This window comes from Delphinapterus leucas, chromosome 6 (assembly GCF_059928025.1).
Source record: "Delphinapterus leucas isolate spDelLeu-1000000601 "Yukka" chromosome 6, BTC_Dleu_Yukka2, whole genome shotgun sequence".
Taxonomy (NCBI): Eukaryota; Metazoa; Chordata; class Mammalia; order Artiodactyla; family Monodontidae; genus Delphinapterus; species Delphinapterus leucas.
In genome coordinates, this window is record NC_143134.1 from 50,138,022 (window position 1) to 50,156,460 (window position 18,439).

At 41.3% G+C, this 18,439-nt stretch overlaps 1 protein-coding gene across 1 annotated transcript in view; it reads right to left on the reverse strand.

Annotated features, from left to right (window-relative positions):
• Positions 1-18,439, reverse strand: part of TEK (TEK receptor tyrosine kinase) — a 113,538-nt gene that overhangs the window by 68,890 nt on the left and 26,209 nt on the right. Inside the window, exon 2 of the mRNA XM_022551600.2 lies at positions 877-1,188. Coding sequence (XP_022407308.1) covers positions 877-1,188 — 312 coding nt within the window. The remainder of the gene's footprint in view (positions 1-876; positions 1,189-18,439) is intronic.

Consider the following 18,439-nt stretch of genomic DNA (forward strand, 5'->3'; position numbering starts at 1 on the left):
ATGTAATTGTGTAATACCCTCCCATTCTGACTTTAGGCTCAGCTGTTCGACTTGCTTTGGGCGATAAAAGTGAGGCAGAAGTGAGAGTATACAGCACTAAGTCTAGGTTTCAAGAAGCCTCATGTGTTTCCGCTTGCTCTCTTGCACCCCTGCTGTCTCCATGAGAGCATATCTACATTAGCCTGCTAACGGATAACAGTCACGCGGAACAGAGCCAAGGTAGCCCAACCAGGGCCAGCCTAATAAGCCTAGAGGCAGCCAATATCCATACACATGAGAAAGCTGCCCAGTCAAGATCAGCCACCTATCAACCCAGCTGACTTAGACTCACAAGCTATGAATGCTTATCATTATGCCCCCGTGGCTTTGGTTGTGTGTTACACAGCATTACTATGTCAATAGATAACCACTGTACCAAGTAACTAATTAAATTGAGTTATTGAGAGATGTTTCCCTTAATGTTTTATTTCTACCATATTTTTCCTCTGAAAACATTAACTTCTGTTAATACTCAGAGGCCAAGAAAACAAATAAGGAATCAAATGAAAAATCAATGAGAAAACTCAAAATAGCCCATAGTTTGGCGGTGGACACTTGTCTTCATTGCTGTGAATCATATTATATACACATAACATGTTCATATCTCCATCAGGACCATGGAGCCCTTAGTAGAACATGTGATATATTTCATTTCATCTCATGAACTAGGCACAAGGTCTAGTGAAAGGATTGTATGTGAGGGAGTTGGACTACATGATCTCTTATCTCTAATGCTCTCAGGCAGCTCATACCCAGCCTGAGTGAGCAGCTGCCAAGACAAGAGGCGGGTGTGTGTCTCAGTGGACCTCACCTGCCCACAACCAAGGGGCATGTTACCTTGTTGGCGCATCTTCATGGTCCGTATCCTTATTGCCTCTCCTCGAACTCGCCCTTCACAGAAATAAGCACCATTGATTTTACTAGCCTTTTCTCTCTTCCAAACAACTTTTTTAGCCCATTCTCTGGTTGCATCTTGAGTAACTTCCAGTGGATCCTGGTGCTGGTTCATTAAGGCTTCAAAGTCCCTTCCTATGATGATGGGCTCATGGGGGCGCCATCCAGAGGCGATGCAGGTGAGGGATGTCTCAGCATCAGACACGAGAGGTAGGGAATTGATCAAGATCAGGTCCATGGCACCGTCCACTGTTGCTAAAAGGAAAAGAGGGAACATAATGTATGAGGAAGGTTATTAACATGGCCCCACAGGATAAGCTGGTGTTTACAAAGCCTTGTCTAAAAAATAACTGTGTGAGCAGTCTTTCTAAAATGCTACTCCGATCATGTTCCTATCTCTCATTGGACAAAATCCAAAACTCTTTACCATGGCATCAAGATTCTTCATCACCTAGACCCTGCTAACCACTGCTGCCCCATTGCACGCCCTAGCTGTAATGGACTATCGGTTATTCTCCATTCCCAAAACAAGATGTGCACTAGGTGTCTTTACGCACTACAGTGCCTGAGACATAGTTAAGTATTCAGTAAGTGTTTGCTGAATTGAGACAAATTCATGATAATAGCATTATCATTATCATTATTTATCATTAATTATTGATCAATTAATGATAATGTGGTTCTACCCCAACAATAAAGTATTCTAAAGAAATATGTCAATGACATACACCATATGCTAACTTTATAGACTCTCATCATTATCAAAGTATTGCCTGATTCCACATTAAATTCCGCAAGCTAAGGGAGGGACTGAGTGAAGTCTACATTTCCCTCTGACCCTCATCTTTGAAATGAGCCTAATAAGACCCGTCTTGCAGAATTCTTGTAAAGATTAAATGAGGTAAGCTACATAACCTGCCAAGCACTGTGTCTGCAATATACAGGGTACTCAATGACCATTATTTCATTTCTCTTTATTCTGCTTCTGAACACCTAGCCCCAAACCTCAAATGTAAAAAGAAAATCCTACCTGACTTTTAAGATTTATTTCCTAAGTGATAAAGCACATTTACAAAAAGAAAACCCTGTCATTTCACTTTCTCTCCCTCTACCTCTAACCCTTTCTCTTCTCATTTCCAAAGTTTCAAAGATAAGCAAATGGAATCTGTGCCTGTTCTCTCCTCTTGGTGAATACGGAAATACCAGGGATGGAGGTTGTTTTCTGGCTCCAGTGATGGTTGCTTCTCAAGTCTACATAAAATGATCAGGAGACTAGAAAGGTCAAGCACAGAGGGTGATGAGGGCTATTGGAGTCTCAGGGACCTTTATGTAGATGTAAAGTAATTCAAGTAGGTTCCATGTTATCTCATTTAATATTCATCAAATTCTCTCCTGGGAGTATGCGCCATTATCTCACTTTTAAATATAAAGAAATTAGGGCTCAAAAGATTGAGTAGCTTATTCTATCTTCCACAGCTATTGAAGTCAGAGCTGGAATTCAAATTCTCACTGATCTTTCAGTTCCTTAGCTCTACCATGCCCTTTCCTACCTCAAAACCTTTGTACATGCTGATCCCTGTGCCTGGAATGCTCTTTTCCACTCTTTGCATGGCTAATTTCTCTCATCCTTTGGGGTCTTAGCTTAAATGCCTATCTCATGGATGTCTTCTTTACCTATCTTATCTATAACATCTACACACTCTCATCCCATAAAGATTACCACAGTCTGTGATTATTTTATTTGATCTCTCTCCTCCTAGATGATACGTTCCATTAGAATGAGAATTGAAGCTGTTTTATTTGCATTGATTTATATAGGAATATTCTACCTATTCTCAGCATATAGAGGACTTAATAAATATTTGTTGGCTAGATGGATGGATGGACGGACAGATGGACAAATTTTATACCAGATCTAATTCAATTTCACCAATTCACTTGGCTCCCACTTGTTGAAAAATGAGGTTAAAAATGAAAGTTCTCTTCTATTTACAATAGCCAAGACATGGAAACAACCTAAATGTCCATTGACAGATGAATGGATAAAGAAGATGTGATATATATATACACACACACACCATGGAATATTGCTCAGCCATAAAAAATGAAATAATACCATTTGTAGCAACATGGATAGACCTAGAGATTATCATATTAAGTGAATTAAGTGAGAAAGAGACAAATACCATATGATATCACTTATATGTGGAATCTGAAATATGACCCAAATGAACCAGTCTACGAAACAGAAACAGACCTGTGGTTGCGAAGGGGGAGGGGCGGTGGGGAAGGGAAGGAATGGGAGTTTGAGGTTAGCAGATGCAAACTATTATATACAGAATGGATAAACAACAAGGTCCTACTGTATAGCACAGGGAACTATCTATAGGCAATATCCTGTGATAAACCATAATGGAAAAGAATATGAAAAAGAATATATATATATAACTGAATATATAACTGAATCACTTCACTGTACAGCAGAAAGTAACACAACATTGTAAATCAACTATACTTCAATAAAATTTTTTTAAAAAATGAAACTGCTCTTCTGAGTCTAAACTGACCCCTTTGCCCATATCTAAAAGACTGTTTTGATAATTACTGAGTTTATGAGGGGGGGAAAGCAAATGTTACGCTTTTACAAAATGCTATAGAAAGGTGATCAGTGGTTGCTGAGGATTTAGAGCTGACTGGTATTCATTTACCAGACCTACTTATGCCGAGCACTGTGCCTGCCATGAAGTCCTCATACAATTTGTTTTTGACGGCATTTGCCAATGCTTGATGTATACAGTGATGTTTTGAGGATGATCCTATTAGGAGCTACATTTTTATCTGATTCACTAGGAAGAATTTCAAAGTCAAGTCTTAATGTAAGTAGGAGTTGGTGTTGCAATATTTTTCTTGTAATGTTAACTCAGTACGCTGAGGGAAGAAATCTTGAGTAGAATGGGTTCCCAAGCCTGACCCTCAAGCATCTATCTTGCTTCTAGCCTCGTAGGTTTAACTTTAGGATTTCAAGAGAGGGAACAGAGGTTAGGATAAGAAAAGCATCGCAAGCGAGAATGAGCTAGGAAACCTAGCTGTGGAATTACAGCCTCCAAAAATAACACCAGAGCACAGTTACCCGTACACACACACACACACACACACACACACACACACACACACACATCCAGCCCTGCCTCTGAGTAAGCACCACCTCATCTCCCACACTCACTCCTTCCAGGCATGTTCCCAGAGAGAGTCATCAAGAGGAAGGAAACACTGTAATTCTTTCAGCTCCAGTGGGATCCACCCCCATTTCTAGGGCCAGCTGAGTGATTTGCCAAAACCAAGGGCTCTGCTCTGAACTCACCGAACTGCATTAGCATTGGCCGTGGTTTATTTAATGACTTTAGGAAATAATAGAAAAAGCAGTTGATTTGAAAAGACAACCACACTGCATCTGTAAATTATTTCTAGGTATGGGTCTAGTTTATTTTTCCTTTTGTTCCTCCCAGCTCTCTCCCTTTGCTTTCAGAGATAGAAAGGGAAACTGTATACTCTGAGAGTCTGGATTTGACTACACTTTGCTACCCTTATTCAGCATGTCAGTTTCAGGAAGCACTCTTCCACCCATGAGTTCTCTGTCCTTTGTACTGCCACTTACAATAAAATATCAGAAGGATTTTGTACATGAGTTTTAGATACAGGAAGAAATACTTACCACGTTCCTGGAATGAATTTTAAAAATCATCTGTTTTGCTTTCCTAAAACAAGAATCAGTATTTGTTCTTGTTTGCATATGCCCCAGGGAATTTCTGGAAGGTGGTACAGGAAGCTAAGAACAAGGGTGACCCATTAGGGGAGAATGAGGTCATTGGGGGGACAATGACGGGGCGGGGGGTGGGGGGGGACGGATGACACTTTTCACTGTATACCTAATGTATACAATGTTTTTGAACCATTGGAATATTATCTACACATAAAAATTAAATGTAAAAAAGTAAATGTTAACTGCTCTTCCCTTAAAAAGGTGCATTTGCAAGGGAATCTAGAACCAGAGAAATATTTATGTCTCTCATCATTTATCCCTACACTCACTCCAAATCTTTTTGGATCACATCCATATAACGCATTTTCTTTTTCTCTCAACTTTGGACTAGTAATAGAAAATGTGACATCGCTCCACAATGCTGAGAAAAAAATTGGTTAAAAGAAAAGAAAAGAAAAGAAAAAAGGGAGGAGGAGAGTGGCCAAACTTCACCTTTCAAAAAGAAGAGAGAAGCAGAGGCCCTACTGCCACAGGTACAATTGTAGCCTGTGGCTTCTCAAAAGGGTTCTGCTACTGGCACAGTGAAAGGTGTAACTGCTACTGCGTGACTGATGCTACCCAGCAATCTGCTATTGGTGACATTTTCCTGAGAATAAACGCCAAGAGACAGAGCCCACCTGGGCTTGCACGGCTATCCGTCCCCACACCAACACCTTTTCTTCCGCTGCAAGACTGTCCTCTCCGAGTCCTACTGCAGACTGGTTTTGAGTTGTTTCACCACAACCACAGCCTGAAGAGCTTGGATCAAATTCATTAATTAGTTCAATTCACACTTCTGACATCAAGACTAAGAGTCTGCTGTAAGTAAGATGCATATGGAATTTCATACATCTTAACGTGTTTTGGGGATTGATATTATTTTTCCTCAGCAAAGATCTCACAAACACTTTTCAATATTTGCATAAAAGTGTCTCTTGTTTGTAAGGAGATACTGGCCAATGTAACACAGCATCTACTGGGTTAACAAATGACTGTTCATCACAGTTGAAGCATAACAATATCCTACAACATTGTTCTGCTCACTATGTTTTCTGTGTGCTCTACTGAACAGCATCTAACATTTTGCAGTAACATTTTCTCACTAAATCTCACTGTGGTGAACACAAAATGCTGCTTAAATCTTCTTTTTGCGTATAGATTTTCTCTTTTTTTAATTTTAGTAATTTTTTTCTCTTTTTTTGGCTTCATTGGTTCTTAGTTGCAGCACGCGGGATCTTCACTGAGGCGCACAGGCTTCTCTCTAGTTGTGGCGCGCAGGCTTCTCTTTAGTTGTGGTGTGTGGATTTCCTTTCTCTCACTGAGGCGCGCCAGCTCAGTAGTTGTGTTGCGTGGACTTAGTTGCCCCACAGCATGTGGGATCTTAGTTCCCTAACCAGGGATCGAACCCACGTCCCCTGCACTGGAAGGTGAATTCTTTACCACTGGAGCACCAGGGAAGTCCCTGCATATAGATTTTCTTATACTCAGTATTGCTTCTGTAAAAATAAAATAACACCCCCTGAGGAAACGTAAAAATAAGAGAAATCCCTTAAGAAGGAATACAGAAAATGGACCAGGTGTGGCTGACAGGGACCAAAAATAAAACGGAGCCAGGCAGTCACGACAGACCTGGGACTGAGTCACGTAATTCTTTCTTAGAAAAACCACACACAAAAAAACCCTATAAGGACTTCTGATTCTGCTAAGGTCCTACCTGGAAAAGCCCCTAATGAGAAGCTTGGATGACAGCCAATCATCTAAAACTTGTGGTCAGGCTGCAAGGGCCATCCAGTTCCCTTATGACTCTCCCAACCGTGGCTTCTGCAGCGTCCCTGGTTTGCAAACCTTGAGAACAACAAAACTGTCCTTTAGGGCTTCCCTGGTGGCGCAGTGGTTGAGAGTCCGCCTGCCGATTCAGGGGACACGGGTTTGTGCCCCGGACCGGGAAGATCCCACATGCCGCGGAGCGGCTGCGCCCGTGAGCCATGGCCGCTGAGCCTGCGCGTCCAGAGCCTGTTGCTCCGCAACGGGAGAGGCCACAACAGTGAGAGGCCCGCGTACCGCAAAAAAACAAACAAAAAAACTGTCCTTTTGCTTCAAGATAACCCTGATTCTTTCCTGGGATTGATTTCTAATTTAGGATGACACTTCGAATAATAACCCATCATCTAAGACATGGAAATATCTTTCTTTAAAAACAGTCATAGAAAGGACTCTGGACCTAAATCTACACCCATGTAATAGAACCAAACTGAATTAGAAATGAGACACAGTCATGCTTTTCAAACTGTGTTTCAAGGAGTTGTTATTTCTCATTTTCTAAAAAAGGTATTCCAGATCTTTCTGAGAGTGACGGAGGTGAAATTAACAGAGCGCATTCCAGATGTCCGCACATACATACACACTCTCACTGAGCAGCTCAACTTTCATCTGTTTGTTTTATATTTCAGCTCCACATACATTTTCATTTGGGAGAAAGGAATTTGCTTAAATAAAACATATAAAACCTCAAAGGTCATCACTTTTAACAATTTTACTTTTACAGATGAAGAAAATGAAAGGTTAAATGAATAAACAGCAATGAACATACATGTCCCTGCCTCACAAGGTGCTGACTCCAGTTAGTCTGCTGTGCCCCTCCCTCCACATTCAAGTTCAGCACAGCTGCAGAGGCAAGTTCTGATTAACACAGCTCCCCAACCTTTGAAGCACTTGCCAGCCAAGCGGAAAAAGCAGGTTAAATTACTGCAGAGTGTGGCTATTCCCTTGCGCTTCTTATTACCTCAGAATTGTGGTGTTGGGTGGAGTTTCACTAATATGTGTTTGGAACAAGGTATCACATCCTCGGAACAACTGTCTGTATGATTTCTTGGAAGTTTGGCATTGACTATGTTTCAAATTTTTCCAAGGTGTCCTTGGTTGTCTCAGCTTCCTAACAGCAGCAGATATCTAAGAGTTCTAAATATGTCAAATGGCAATGAGCACTACACCTTGGCCAAAAGTATTTTTGAAATCAGGGGATTGGCAATGAACTGATAAGGCCTTGGCCGAAAGCATTTCTGAAATCAAGGCCCTGACAATGAGCAAAGAAGCAAAGACATCTCCAAAACTATCCAAGATTATTTGGTGGAACTGTTTGGATTTTAGTTTAGTTATTTTTTATGGTGTCCAGAAAAGGAGAATTCTCTTCAGTTTAAAAAAAAAACTCATTAAATTATTTATATGTCTACTCATCTGTTAACAAATTTATTGAGCACCTCCCATGTGCTAAGGTACTGTATTTGACCCTGGAGACACAACAATGAATAAAACAGATCTGATCTCAACCCGTATGTAATTTACAGGCAAATGTGGAAGACAGATATGGCAAACCAATCACATAAATAAATATAACACTGGAACCACGATAGGTACCATGAGAGAGAATTATAAGGTGCTATGGGATAGCATAACAGTGAACTTAATCAAACTTGGCTGGTGTGGAGAAATGGTTTATGAATCACGTAAGGCTCCCTGAGGAAGCGACATTTGGCACCTGAAGGAGAGTTGGAATTACCAGAACAAAGCGAAAGGGATATGAGAAGAGAGTCAGGAAAGTTTTCCCCCAAAGGGTAACTACTGAGCAGGATTTGAAGAATGAGTAAGTGTTTAATAGGACTCACCACTAGAATGTTCTCTCTTGGTTAATGTCAACATCCTAAAGTTGACACTAATTTCTTTTTATCAGATTCTAAGAACTACTGGCACCATTTCTATGTGTCAACTCTATGTTAAAGTATTTTTCGCGTCTCCTCTCCCTTCTTGTGTTCCCAGAAGAAATCACGTTCCCAGGCATGTTTTCAATATTTTAATCTTTTGTTTGTTTGTTTGTTTCCAGGATACTTTTATGTATGTAATAAGTCTCTGAGCAATAACTTCATCCTCAAATTTCTTTCCGAGAAGATAGTAGGCAATTAACGAAAAGATACCAACATGCACAAGCCTGGAAATAACCAAAGGAAGTTGCTAACTTTTTACATGCACAGTTGGGAGTTAGACAAGGACACCCTTGATATGACTAGGCTGGGTCTCTCTAACAACAAACTGCTCTCACTCAGGAGTTGCTCCAAGCCTGTTTGCCCCAAGGGCATGCCCATTTCCCATCCCCGCCTCCCTGACAAACAGGACCCTCGTCCGACTGCCGGAGGAGACAGCATCCCACCCCACCATCCCGTGAACGCCAGAAATTTTCCATCCGGGATAAATACCGCATGTTCTAGTTAGAACATCAGAATTGCCACCAGTCAGTTAGCAAGCAAGTTTTTATTTTATACAGGAGTAGACACAGCATCCACAGAGTGAGACTTCACTGAATGCCCAGCACATATGCACACTTACATGCAAAACTCCATTTCTGTAAGGTGGGGCTGGAGGAGGCATGGCACCATCAAATCAAGGATTGTTTAAACTGGATAAGACTTTAGAGATTGCCTGGTGCAAGCCTCACACTTTATAAAGGGCAAACTGAGGCCCATGGAAAAGAGACTGGCCAGTGGTCACACAAAGGCTAATGGCAAAGCCAGCCCTCAAGTGTGAATTTCTCCCCAGGGCCTTTTCTGTCACCCCAGGGTAGCAGGGTAAATGGACAAATCTTTAATGTGAGGGAATTTGGAATGTTCATCATTTTGACAGGATGGTACCTGAAGAATCCTGGAGCTTGGCAGAAACTGGGCCAAGAGAGAGAAGACATTGAGGAGAGGCAGCCAAAAAGCTGGGAAGGGTACAGGACAGAGAGAGTGGGAATTCCCAGAAATGAGGTTTGCCCACCTCATAAATCCCCGCAAGCTTTACAATGCTGCCTTATAATCTTTCCTATCATTTCGCCCTGAGAGAGGGATGCTCTCTAATTGAATCGTATTCGTCCATTGCCAGCAAATTTATCTGGCGTGAGAGGAATCCATCTTTGGAACCAGGCCACCTTCTCTTTCTGGGTTTTTCTGCTTCAATCACCTGCCAAGTTCCCTTCTCCCTTCTGCTGCCAAAAGATGTGCACAGACGTACATACTCACTCCCACAACCAAATATCTCTATCTTCCAAGACAGAATTCAACAAGCTCTTTAACTCCTAAGTTCCCTGTTCTCCAGATTCCAATAAGGAAGGCAATTTGGGTTGATTTGCTTGCACAAAAAAGAGAATAAGAATAAGAATTTAAGAATAGCTTAAAGCGACAACTCTGAGAGCTATCAGAAGAGCAAACCAAAGAAGTGAGTCTGTAATGGGAGAAGTTCAGGACCATGAACATTTCTAAGAAGAGACCGACAAAGAAAGAGGGCTAGCATTCTCAGCAGGCTTCAGATTATACCGTGTCGGGAAGAAAGATAACATTGTTTATTACAGACTAGGTAATAGGTACTATGCAAGGTGTTTTACAAACTTCGTGCGCTTGAATTCTTTGTGCACTTGAAGGAAGGGATTTATATTCCATTCTATAGGTTAAAAAAAGAAACTCACAGATGTTCTGTAATATGCCCAGCGACAGACAAATAGAATTTGAACCCATGTCTCACTAAGTTCCATTACCAGTCACAATGCTTCACTCTAAACACCACAAGAGAATTCTATTTTGCCCTTTGTCCACTATTGTATCTCTAACAATTAGCACAGTGCCTGGCATATAAGAGCTCTTCAATAATCGCTGATGAAGGAATAAATAAATGAATGAATAAATAAATACATAAGCAAGCAAGCAAGCCTGGCCTTCGATGAGTGAATTTATTCAATAAGCACTTACTCAATAAGTACTATGAGCTGGGCCCTATGCTGCCTTCTGTGGATGAAGAAAAGAACAAAATATGGTTTCTGCCTTCAAGAAGCTTACAGTCTGGTCATCCAAAGGCATGAATATACACAAATCCATAAAGGAAAACACTGACAGATTGCACTATAGAAAATACCAAAATCTTTTATAAAATAAATAGCCAACTGCAGTAGATTGAAATATAATGGTCACAATAATTTGCATTTCCTTCCATTGAGAAGTGAAATCTACTTCTTTACCCCTTGAATCTAGGCTTGGCCATGAGACTATCCTTGACCAATGAAACATTAGCAAATGTGACAAAAACAGAGGTTTTAAAAGTGCTTTTCCCCTGGGCCTGCCCCCTCCTACTGCTCTATGGGACCCTGAGACCACCATGAGGAAAAGCCCAGACTAATCCACTGGAGGATGAGAGACCACATGATACAGACATGAGCCATTCCAGCTGAGGCCCAATAGACCAACTGCCAGATGTGTGCATTAGCTATCCTAGACCATCCAGCCCCAGCCAAGCCATCAGCTGACTACAGGGATCGGTCAATCCACCCTAGATCAAAGAACTTTCCAGCTGACCCACAGAATCTAAGATATAATAAATGTTTGTTGTTTCACCATTACGTTTTCAGATGACTTGTTACTCAACAAAAATTAACTGATACAATAATTACCATATGAAATGATAATTAACTTGACTACAAATCCTAAAACACAAACTAAAAGGACATCTCATTATTTGTCTATCAAATTAACTAACGATAGAGAGGGTCATAATATCTAGTGTTGGCAGATAAACAGGAAGGTCTACACTGTTGGTGTAATTGATAAAAAGGCCAAATGGGGGGGCTTCCCTGGTGGCGCAGTGGTTGAGAGTCCGCCTGCCGATGCAGGGGACACGGGTTCGTGTCCCAGTCCGGGAAGATCCCACATGCCGCGGAGCAGCTGGGCCCGTGAGCCATGGCTGCTGAGCCTGCGCATCCAGAGCCTGTGCTCCGCAACGGGAGAGGCCACAACAGTGAGAGGCCTGCATACGGCAAAAAACAAAAAACAAAAGGCCAAATGGGAAAAATATTGTTATAGATAAAACTTAAAGAGTTTATATGTATAATACATAAGTAAATTCTATAAATTAATAAATCAGTAGTTATTCACAGAGGAAGATACACAAATAGGCAACTGTAGTAAATTGGAAAAAATGGTCACCATATTTCCAATATTCCTTGGAAATGCATTTCTGGGACATGCTTGCAAATCTACAGTTGTAAAGTTACATAAAAGCTAACCCTAATTCATCACTTATTATATGTCAGGCACTTTTCCATGTGTGTAACATGTAATAACTTAATCCTCGTGGAAACTTATGGAATAGGCACTATGATTATCTTCATTTTACAGAAAAGGAGACTAAGACAAAAAGAGGTTAAATACTTGGTCATTGTCATACAAGTAATTAGTGGTAGAACTGAGATTCAAATTTAGGCACACTGATTTCAAAACCCACTCTTTTAATGATTACACTATACACATATTACACTGGTTCATATCAAAAATGTATCTTCTAACAATTAAGTGAAGAAAGTTTAGTCTTTTCAACAATAGTGTCAGAACAACTGGACATCCATATGCCAAAAAAAAAAGAAAAAAAAAGAGCCCTAAACCGAAACCTCCCACCTTGTACAAAAATTAAATGAAAATGGATCATGTAAAATGTAAAAATATAAAACTTTTGGGATATGGGAGAAAAATCTTCATGATGTTGGAGTTAGGCAGTGAGTTGTTAGCTATGACATCAAAAGTGTGATCTGTAAAGAAAAACATTGATAAATTGGATTTTATCAAGATTTCAAACTTTGATCTATGAGAGACACTGTTAAAATCAAAATACAAACTACAGACTGGGAGAAAACATAGCTGACAAACAACTTACATCCAGAATATATCTTAAAACTCTCAAAACTTAACAGTAAGAAAACAAACAATTCAATTTTTTTAATGGGCAAAAGATTAGAGACACTTCACCAAAGAAGATATGTGGATGGCAAATAAGTACACAGAAAGATGGTCAGTATCATTATACACTAGGAAAATGCTAATTAAAACCATGTGAGACACCACTGCACACCTATTAGAAAGGCTCAGAAAAACCCTGACAATACCAAGTGCTAGCTAGAATGTGTAGCAACTGTAACTCAATCACTGCTGGTGGTATGTAAAATAGATGGTCAGTCACTGTGGAAAATGGTTTAATCTTTTTTTGTAAAGTTAAATATACATTTATCACATCACCCGGCAATCCCACTCCTATGTACTTACCCTACAGAAATGGAAATTTATGTTCATACAGTGAACGTTTATACCAGCTCCATTTATTCATAATCACCCCTAACTGGAGAAACCCAAATGTTCTTCAACAGACAAATGCATAAACAGCCGCTGTACATCCAGACAACGGAATACTACTCAGAAATAAAAAGGGGTAGACTATTAATACTTGCAACAATATGGCATTATGCTGAGTAAAGAACCAATATAAAAAGGCTACATACTGTATGAATGCCTTTATATAACATTCTGGAAAAGGTAAGCCTATAAGGATGAAGAGCAGATGAGTGGTTGCCAGGGATTAGGAGTCGGAGAGATGTGACTAAAAAGGGCAGCACAGAAAAGATTTCAGGGGGTGATGGAATCGTTCTCTATTCTAACGTGGTGGCAGCTGCATTAAAACTCATAAAGCTGGGGCTTCCCTGGTGGCGCAGTGGTTGAGAGTCCCCCTGCCGATACAGGGGACATGGGTTCATACCCCGGCCCGGGATGATCCCACATGCCGCGGAGCGGCTGCGCCCGTGAGCCATGGCCGCTGAGCCTGCGCGTCCAGAGCCTGTTGCTCCGCAACGGGAGAGGCCACAACAGTGAGAGGCCCGCGTACCGCAAAAAAACCCAGAAAAACAACAACAAAAAAACTCATAAAGCTGTACACACAACATAACTTAACTGTATTTTAATTTTTTTAATTATAGTAAAAAGGTATCCTCCATAATTACCAATACAAATATGCAAAGATATGGCAAGAATATTCACTGCAGCCTACAGCCTCAACTGGAAACAACACAAAGTTCATGAACGGGAGCACGGCTAAATAAATGACGGTTCATACATTTAATTGAATATTATGTTTGCATGGAATTATACCTTTGACATATTAAGTGAGGAAAAGATGCAGAACGGTATGTTTGATCTCATTTTTTGTCAAAATATTGAGAAAAGCCTAGAAGTCACACACCAGTAGTGGTACTTCTGGCTAATGAAATTGCCAGGCTCAGGGATCAGGGGTGGGGTGAGGAGGAAGGCAGATGTTCACTTATTGTTTTACATATTTAGTATTGTCTCTCTTTTGTAATATTAAAATGAAGATTTTTATTTATTATAAAAACACATGCAACTAATCAATCTAATGGCAGTTATTTGCTTAATTATTTACACATCTGTCTCCTTCCTTAGTGAGCTCCCTGAAGAAAAGACCTCTATTTTGTTCATCTCTAGCTCCTAGCACCAAGCACTGTGTTTGACAGACGGTGCATATTTTTAATATATTTAAGTTCAATTTGAAGAATTCAACAGTAATTGAAAGTAGAACATCTTTTTTTTTCTTTTTGGAATTTTAATTATAAGTCCAAGAATGCCCCTTTGACTAAATTTTGATGTAAATTTTCTTGAAAAGATCTTTGTTTACTGACTCTTTTTTTAAATTAATTTTTATTGGAGTATAGTTGATTTACAATGTTGTGTTAGTTTCAGGTGTACAGCAAAGTGAATCAGTTATACATATAGATATATCCACTTTTTTTTGGATTCTTTTCCCATATTGGTCATTACAGAGTATTGAGTAGAGTTCCCTGGGCTATACAGTAGGTTCTTATTAATTATCTATTTCATATATAATGAAAGTAGTACATCTTAAACCCAGGTGACAATTCTGTGAATTGTTATTAGCCTGGCACCATCAACAGGATAGTGGAGTAGTTAAGAGCTTTGGTCTTGACGTTCTGTCTCATTTTCCTCATCTGTAAAATGGGAGAATAACCTCTAAATCATTGACTTTTTAAAAAATTTATTTATTTTACTTATTTATTTTTGGCTGTGTTGGGTCTTCGTTGCTGCACGCGGGCTTTCTCTAGTTGTAGCGAGTGGGGGCTACTCTTTGTTGCGGTGCGCAGGCTTCCCACTGCGGTGGCTTCTCTTGTTGCAGAGCATGAGCTCTACACACGTGAGCTTCAGCAGTTGTGGCACGCGGGTTCAGTAGTTGTGTCTCGCAGGCTCTAGAGCACAGGCTCATTAGTTGTGGCACACAGGCTTAGTTGCTCCACGGCATGTGGGATCTTCCTGGGCCAGGGATCAAACCCTTGTCCTCTGCATTGGCAGGCGGATACTTAACCACTGCACCACCAGGGAAACCCTAAATCATTGACATTTGTGTAAAGGGCTATTTGTATTAGCATGACATGAAGCCAGTTTGATCAAGTTAATCTGTATGAAAATATGGTCTGTGTTAGCCCCAGAGGAAGGTTTTTTTGTTTGTTTTTTTTTAATTTTTAAGTCATCTTGGAGCTAAGGCACCCACAGAAGGAAGAACTTCTAATGGCTTTGTGTCCTGCTGTGTGACCACCCTCCCACACACTTCAAACCCACATGAGCAGGAAACAGGCTGATCATGAGCTAAGGAAGATTCCCTGTGTTTCCTTCTAAAATCCTTTGATTGCTGCCCCCTCTCTTACAGGACTGACCTTAACAGGAAACCAAATCTCTGCACATGCAAGTGATTCTGGCAAAGCAGTTTCACAACCAGCTTGGTGGTGTGGAGGGAGCCTTGGAGAGAGAGATGAGGGGGCTACTCAGAGATGGACACAAGCTGTCACTCCATGGCCCTCTGCCAGCTAACCCTCGGGAAGACCACTGACCTAGCCCAAAGGCCTCCCACTGTGTCCCTGGACCAGAGAAACTTCCTTACATTTTCTTCCTCGTCTTTAAAAGTGAGAACTAGGGACTTCCCTGGTGGCACAGTGGTTAAGAATCAGCCTGCCAATGCAGGGGACATGGGTCCGAGCCCTGCTCCGGAAAGATGCCACGGAGCAACTAAGCCCGTGCACCACAACTACTGAGCCTGTGCTCTAGAGCCCGCGAGCCACAACTACTGAGCCCACGTGCCACAGCTACTGAAGCCTGCATGCCTAGAGCCCGTGCTCTGCGACAAGAGAAGCCACCGCAATGAGAAGCCCGTACACCACAACGAAGAGTAGCCCCCGCTCGCTGCAACTAGGGAAAAGCCCGCGCACAGCAACAAAGACCCGACGCAGCCAAAAATAAATTAAATAAATAAATAAATACATTTATTTAAAAAATAAATAAAAGTGAGAACTATACTCCGATAAATTTTTTTTTTAAAGTGACCCTCTGCACAGACTATAGCTCTTATACTTTGCTTCACTTTACTCTTAGAGCAGGACAGTAGCTCTGTATTCTGAAGCATCACCCCCACCACTGACTATCCAATGGGGTCATGATCTTAGCTCAGTAGTGAAAGAAGGCTCAGGGACCCTCTAGCCTCATTTCATTTAGTTTAGGAATTCCTTTATTACAATTCTGGAATCTATTGTCCTCTGGGCATTACCTGAATTATTTCTGTGATTGGAAGTCTCCTATTTGGGAAGCAGCTTGTGAGGCCATATTCCCTCCCCTCCATCAAAAAAAAAATCTTGCATACTTCCAAAGTGCAGATGCATTTGCCAGGTAGAATTCCAACTATAAAATTTATGTCAGTTTTTCCCCTATCAAACTGCAGGCCTGAATGTCTCAAGAGGTGCTAATCTATGTGTCTTTGTTAAGAGAGGCTTCTTGAGAAACCCTGAGTATCATAGTTAGTGTCATCTCCTTGGGCCACAGTGGCAATGACATCATTCCAAACATGCTGGGAGCTCTTCTCAAGGAATCGTCCTTGGAATCTGCACAAGCCATACTCCTTATCTGCGTTGCATGAGCCCTCCTCCGATGCTTCTTTTATTTCCCCGTCAACTGGCGAACACTTGCTTAGCCTCCAAGGCTTAGCTCATGCTCTCACACACTCTGGGGAGCCTCCCAGATGCCACAGGGCAGAGGCTGTTGTCTTACAGACTGCACAGATATCTAGTAGGCATGGCAGTGTGACAGGCCACGATCCTACATACAGCAGCTGCCTGGGAGTTTATCACTAATGGCTTAGGAAAACAGCTCCTCCTTTATCTTCCCAAGTAGACAATCTAAGGTCGACTGAGAATTTTCTGGCAGCAAGGAGACAGAGCCTGTCTGTGCAGTCATTTGAGGGAAAACAGTCCAAAAACATGAAAGCCAAGAGGGAATTTCATTACATGTTTGAGTCAGATACTCTTGGCATAGGCTGGGTCCATTTTCAAGTCAAAGTTAGTATAAAATGTAAACGTCATCCGGTGAGAGTCTCGCTTTCTAAGCCCAAGACATGCTCCGCTTCTTCTCTTAATTTTGACAAGAGGTGCCCTTCACCAGCTGCTCTCCAACCTCCTCCACCCAGCTCTGGGACCGTGGAGGTTACCTGTGACCCGCTGGGTTCAGCTACAGGGGGGATCCAGATGGAGACAGGATGGTGGTAGGCGAGTGTGATCAGGGTGTTTATTCTCCCAGGTCTCCACCACCCTACTGAGCCATCTACAGAAGCCACAACTCGGTGGGGAGCCTTCTCATGCCACTGCTCTATCAGCGTTTGAGAACCACTCCTTCCTCTTGTACCTTCAGGTCTATACGTGTTTCAAGAATCGCTCGTGTTTCAGTCGTTTCCTTTACGTAAATGAAATTTTGTGTTGAGGTCTGAGAATTAACCAGATAAAACCATGCTTCCTGTGTCTCGGCAGGGAGACAGGAGCCCAGCTTTGTACCTGCTCCCCCCACCCTTGACAGCTCCTCAGGCACCTCCCTAGACAGGCTATTTCTTTAAGAAGCACAGTTCGCAAATGACTGCTATCAAGTATTTGCTAGTTCTGCTTTTCAATAGCAGTGTGTCAGTTACACATAATTCCTAAAATTATTAGTCGTAATATAAGAGCTATAAATTATTAAGTACCTACCACCTTGTGGATACTTTAAATACATTGTTGTACCTCATTTTCACAATGACCATATGAATTAGTCATTTATATCTCATATCACAGATGAGGAAACTGACTTAGACAAAATAAGCAACAGTGATGACTAAATGAGATCTTAAATGTAAAACATCCGGAACAGTGTTAGAACTCATGTCTTCCTTTTCCTTGACAGACAGCTTGACACAGTAGGTTCTTCATATGTATGCACTGTTTGACTGGGTATACATTTGCCTTAGTACCTTGATCATCCCAGTAGAAAAGTGTAAGCCTATGAATCTTAAATAGTAGTTTTCCTTTGGATCTAATTTCCCATTCATCCTCCTTGCCAAGACTCAGCAAGTGGCCATGGCCTTAGCCCAGAGATTATAGCTTGACCAGCACTATGGAAGACTCCATTTCCGTCTTCACAGTGATCTCACCAACTCCCAAGACTTCAGTTATCACCTGTTCCAAGTCTCGGTCTCTAGTTCCAACCTCTTCCCAGCTATAAAACATGTTATAAACAGGCCTCTTGTTCACCTAGGTAGGCGTCTCAACTGCGATATGTCTAGAATGAACTTGGCATCTTCCCCTCTCTTCACCTTCTCTCTCTCCTGATCTCTTAAGTCTCCATCTTTCTAACCACAGATGCTTGAAAACTCTGAGTTATTGTCAACAACTATCTCTCCCTCACTGTTTACAGTGATTGGATAATCACCATATTCTGCCCATTCTAGCTCAGTACTATCTCTCACATTCAACTCCTTTTCACACCCTCATTCTCT